This window comes from Rhincodon typus, chromosome 1, assembly GCF_021869965.1.
Source record: "Rhincodon typus isolate 14 chromosome 1, sRhiTyp1.1, whole genome shotgun sequence".
Lineage (NCBI taxonomy): Eukaryota > Metazoa > Chordata > Chondrichthyes > Orectolobiformes > Rhincodontidae > Rhincodon > Rhincodon typus.
Window position 1 is genome coordinate 84,087,050 of NC_063332.1, and position 6,000 is coordinate 84,093,049.

At 36.0% G+C, this 6,000-nt stretch overlaps 1 protein-coding gene across 4 annotated transcripts in view; it reads left to right on the forward strand.

Annotated features, from left to right (window-relative positions):
• The window catches only part of apbb2b (amyloid beta (A4) precursor protein-binding, family B, member 2b), a 159,770-nt gene extending 154,989 nt beyond the window's left edge, over window positions 1-4,781 (forward strand). For all 4 annotated transcript variants that reach the window (XM_048602834.1, XM_048602810.1, XM_048602820.1 and 1 more), the window contains one exon: window positions 480-4,781. In XM_048602834.1, the coding sequence (XP_048458791.1) occupies window positions 480-647 (168 nt within the window). In that variant the 3' untranslated portion in view covers window positions 648-4,781. The remainder of the gene's footprint in view (window positions 1-479) is intronic.
• The last annotated feature ends 1,219 nt before the right edge of the window (window positions 4,782-6,000 follow it).

Here is a 6,000-nt window from a genome sequence, read left to right on the forward strand (position 1 = left end):
GAACTCATGGCTCATGATTTGTTGAATCTGCTGGAATAACTTCAGCTATGTTTTTTCTAACTTCTCGAGTGACAGAAATTTGCATCATAGCCAGTTGCCACATGCCAGAATAATCTTTAAACAAGGTTTCCTTTTTTGTTTTGTATTTATCACAGTATGACCAACATTTTGGTTAGTCTTCATCTTTAACATTTCTTTTATTTTTGACAGCTCAAATAGTTTCAGCTGCTTAATGCATCACAGCTAACCTCTAATGTACTACATGTTCACTATTTTTTACGTGTAATTTTTATCTCCCATTTTAGTTTGTGTTAAATCTTAAATTTTAAATCGAAAAGGTTAACATAGCAAGTTGAACTACTTTCAAATAAATTATTTTAATGGTTGTCAAATGGTTATATTTAATCCTCCACCTTTTCTGGCTGGTTATCTTAAGAAGAAAATGACAACTAATTGTATTAATGCCTCTTGTTTTGCAGCTTCGGTACCAGAAATGTTTAGTAGCCAGACCTCCTCCTCCAAGGATGTGCTCTTCCGGTCCTCCAACAGACTCTGTGACAAGACGCGTCACAACCAGTGTAAAACGTGGAGTTTTGTCCCTCATTGACACTTTGAAACAAAAGCGACCAGTATCTGAATCACCATGAAGAGGATTGAAAAGATCCCTTTAGATACTAGTCTAGGAATAACTGAGATAACACAACATGATCCATGCAGATGTTGAGCCTTCAAGTTATATATGCTGATCCTCTTCTCTTCAACATATATTGTTTAATGTTAAAATTAATGTAAGACGAGCATGTTGTCTCATTCCTCATCATGACATGTTGGGAGGCGCATGAATAACTTTCTGCTATCAACGTTTGAATTCACTAACCAGTGGAAGGTATCTGGAATTCTATACGCCCTGGACTAAATGGTGCCCAAGCAGTTTGTCTCATTGTCATTCAGACTGGAATTCTCACAAACAACCTTACACCAGAAGTATTTACTAGTGCACTTATTCTGTCACTAACACTGGTGTAACATAGTGGTGTTTAGACTATAATAGAACTGTTCCCTTTCAGTAAGTAGTTTCCTTTTGGCCATTGCAGTTGTGTGATCCTGTGTCCTGACTTATAAGGTGATCGAAAATGATCTCCAGTTGCTCTGCTGTTTGTTGTCTATGAAGGAAGTGCTAATTAAAACAAGTTAAACTAATGTTGAAACATAGAGGTGTGCAGCACACCAGTTTCATCAGCTTTCATAAGCTCATTTCATTAATCATTGTCCTAGCCACAAGATGTACATTTTCCCTGTAACATAGAACAATATTTAGCCATAAAGCCATAAAAGTTTATTAAGTCCTATGAATATTTTTTTAGAAAACAGAAAAGGTTTACTAATTAATTTTTAGTTACTGTATTAGCTTTTAATCACTTAAAACTTTACAGTTTTAATAATCAGAAGCCATTTGTAGGATATATTCTTTGCTGCTTGGGCCATTTATTGATGAAAGCTGCATTATTGTTGTATGCAGTGTAATTTGGAAATATGCCAAGAATACCTGGGAGTATTTCAACCTGTCAGACTGGTGGCTATTTGTATTAATTGTTTGTTTTTGGCTTGCTGTACTGGATAATAAAGATGTCAGTAGTTTTCTTCTGCTTTAAGGTGATGGAGTGAAAGAAGAAGGCATGTATGAAACACCTTAATAGAATTATGAATTAGTCTTTTTCGAGCATTCAGCTCCTAGAATAAGGAAAGTTAGAAAGCCTATGTGTCAACTGCCCTAATAAGGAACCTGTCAAAACTACTAAATCTTTCAAAAGTTCACATAAACAATGAGGTATTTGTTTATAAAAGTAAAGTCAGTTTAATTCCTTACATGACTGTCAATTGTAATGTAAATGTTGTCACCAAATTGCTAGTTCAAATTTCTGTTAGCATTTTCTAATGTCAAATATAGGAGAAAGGTTTGAGTTCAGGTCTGAAGGTAAATCTGAAGGCAAGAAAAAGAAAGTGATACATTTCTATCATCATTCAGCTGGTGAACTAGAGGTGTGTGAGATGGATCAGTGCAGATAGAACTCATCTGAGCTGAAAGCTGTGGATAGAATCACATCTAGTTTATGGAGAATATTGAAGTATTGCTAATGCGGAAATCAGGCATCAGCAACAGGGGTTGAAGATTTCTTCTAAATGCGACTGAAAATGTACACAATAAATAATTTGACCAGGGGAATGAACCCAAAAGGCTAGTACAGATATCACTTCACAGTTATGTTTCTTTCAGGTTGGCAGCAGGTATTAATAATGCTCTTTAGTCATGCTTTTCAAGAAATCCCAGTTTCACTTCCTGTTTTAACTGCTCCAAAAGGTGTTGCATGGCTTCAAAATCAGTTAATCTTAATGTTTATTTTCTCTAGTTTCATGCTGCATTTGAACACAATGTAAATATTTCACTGCTCGCAATGAGTTCAGAAAAACAAAATCGTATTGTGAGCTCCTACTTTAAAATTTACTGTTGGGAAGAAAGTGGTGTCACAGGTACAGTGGTAGTTGTTTTAATTATAAGGTTTTCAAGCTGCAGATATACAAGTTGAAGCTGTGCATTATTTGCAAATAGAGGAACATTGTGTGTTACACCAGGGGTCACAAACATTTGTGCAGTGCTTTTACAAAATATTTATAACTAATGCACATTTCAGCAAAGCCAGGTCTGTGATTTAAAAGAAAATCAGGCTGGATTTGACCAAATGGTATGTCTTTGCAGGAGTTTTTGTCAATTTGTTAAAACAACCTATTATTTAAACCAGTTTTGTTTGTTCCTATAAAATGCAAGACTTGTAGAAGAATCAGTACTTTTTTTTATTTTTTTAATGAGTAGACATGCTTGTTGTAACTAGATTATAAATGTTATCTATGCATCCATTATAAGCAGTGGCTTTCTAGACAAATTGCTTTGTCACTGCTCTGCATGCCATATAGATATTTTAAGCAAAACAGCAAGTAAACTTTTTTAAAAAAAGGCAAATTAATGAAAATATTTTTTATTTTATTTATTATATTTTATATTGAATTTATCTCATAATTGAGTTGTATTATGTTCTACTGTCAGTTCTCACATTGTAGCTAGTTAATTTCTAAATAATGTAGACTGACATGATGATAATTAAACATTCTTTGTTCTTATTCTGTCCTTACAATGAGCCAAAGTACTGTTGTGATAGAGGAACAAAGCCAGTTTCAAGCTGATTTTGTTGATGATAATTGTAGGTATTGAAGTATCAGGAGTTTACCAGATAGGCTGCCATTGATATATCCCTTTGTGCTTCCCAACAATACCCGTTTTACATGTTATTTTCATTACCTACCAACTGGCTAAAATGTTGATTTTGTTTTGGCGGGGCGGGGAGAGGAGAAATGGGGAGGTGTTTATTGTGCAAGACCCTTGCAGCTTCAAAAATAATTTCATTCTATGTACATTAACTGATGTTTAACGTATTCTGTTTTTGTGCCTGACTTTCTCATTGAAACGAGGTAAATAATATAGAATGTAGTCGTGGTGTCCCTTTTTGAAGGTCTTCTGTAGGAGCAAACAGCTTCTTTTCATCTAACTTGGCCTCTGCCTTTGAAGATATTTTTAATCAACCTGTTCAGAGATGTTAATTACACACCTCTTGAGTAGGTGGGACTTGAAACTGGGCCTCCTGGTCCAGAGCTAGGGACACTCACTCTGCACCACGAGAACTAAACTGTTCGCATTTGAAAACCTTGCTCATGAGGCTAATGTGTGCACAAATTAATATCAAGGATATAAGGGTCATTTCACCAATTCTTACCTTTAACCTGAAACACTGCACTTCAGCAAGAGTGGAGCACAGAATTAATTCTTGTGTTCAGTTTTGCCTCCCCACAAGGAAGTCTTGCTTGTGAGTGCAGGATGGCCGATTTTGCCTCATATTCAAAATATATGATTGGTAATGCATACTTAAATTGGATTAGTTTTTTTGATAGTTTTGGATCACAGAGTTGCACTGCGGTCAGTAGTAGCAACAGTCTTAAAATTATAGACGTTGCAACCTACCTGAGTCTGGTATTCTCAAATCAGACGGTTGGTGTACATACAAGCTGAGGCACATTTAAAACCATTACTGCTCGGACTTCTCATTTTCTGTTGCGCCTAAAGAGAAAACTGACTGTGTTGCCTTAATAACTAAATAGACAGTGTTTCATTGGCAGACCAGGACGATCAATCAATTTGCAGATCATTAGATAACCTGCTCTTATAAACCCAAAAGTGCAGTGAAAGCCCATTGAATTGACTTGGTGCCCATGTCCTGCATAGTGCACTGTTAGTGCACAGCATAGTAGACACAGCAAGTACAACATAAGGTTTTCTTTCTCTTCATTTGGAACTCCTTGTTAAAAGTGACTGGCATTCTACATTCCAACAGTTACTACATGGTTGATAATGACCTCTGTTGAAACTGCACATTTAGCTTTGATATCAACAGCCATCTAACCTGTTTCATCTTAAATTGAGTATGTTGTATTGTTAAAATCCTGAGCTGTGTAGCTCAGCAACCACTGAAGCCTCTGATATTTTTCTTTTTATTTTAATCCTCATAATTATGTACACTTATTGCTATGGAAAACGATCTATGTTAAAGCTGTCCAGTGGGCCATTAAGCAGGTGATTTACAGTACAGTAACTGTTCTCTTCTGCTTCCCACCGATTTTACACTTGTAAATGTAATCCGTTGTGAGAGAATAAACTGCATAACCAGTATGCTTAATTCTGCCTCTGATTTTGCTACTGATCACACAAAGGAAAATGTTCCATTATTGACAGCCAACAACACTTTCTGTTATTTGTATGTCTTTCAGAGACTATCTACTTCCACTCTTGGTCTGCAACACAAACTGAAATCCACACCTGGAGCCAAACGTAACATATGGAAAAATAAAATCTGCTGTCATTTGCCAGCTTAGATGTAACTCATTTTAAAGAATGATATACCATCTTATTTACTTCCTTGAAAGTCTTTTTGCATTTCAAAAATAAACTATAAATCATTCAAAATCTGACAACTTTAAAAAACATTTTAGAATCAACAAAATATAGAGCTGCTTGAGGATTGGGCTTTTTAATTAACCTGTTAGATGTTATATCAGATCTCTGGAGCAGGTAGGACTTGCAACCAAACCTCCTGGTGCAGAGGTAGGAACACTACCACTGCAACATAAGAGCACCATGTATGACATGGAGTTTGAGAGGTAATGCACTAAAAAGAAAGTGTTTTGTGGCTTTGGATACTGTAGGTATGTTTTCAAATCTTTGGGTATATAACTAATCTTATGGATTAGCTGCCTACTGTTTTCATTTTCACTGGAATTGAATTTGAAACCTGGATGTTACATTAAAGATTTGTTCATTCCAAACACTTGATTGATGAAAACCTAGTCAGTTCTTATCTACTAACTTGAGAAAGGGCTATCATGACTCACCAGTGAATTGTATATACTGCTACAATATCAGTGAATGTCACACCCTCAGTAATTGATATGCACCCAGGAAATGGTATTTCAGCCTGTTCTTGCGCATCTTTATTTGGCGCTTTCACAGCAACAATTTGTCAATTGCTGTAAACAGATCACATACCTGGATGGATATTACATACTGTGACAAGTGGGGGAAAAAGAGTTTTTAATCTTTAAAAAAGGGTATCTGTTATTCCACACAGGTGCAGGCCACTGAGTCCACTCTGCTTGTGAAAGTGATGTATAATTAGTCATACTTTCATAATGATTGTACAAAGAGAAGTGAGTGAGGCCAGGACACTTGAAGCAGGCAGTCAGCATCACCTCGAGAAAGGAAGAAAAGGACTTCTGTGACAGGTGGTTGTAGATAGACCTAGATTGATTGGAACTGATTGGAAATATAAATGATAGCTCACACAAATAAATATTGTAGCCATTTTGGAGACGTGGCTGCAGGATAGCACAGATTGGGTT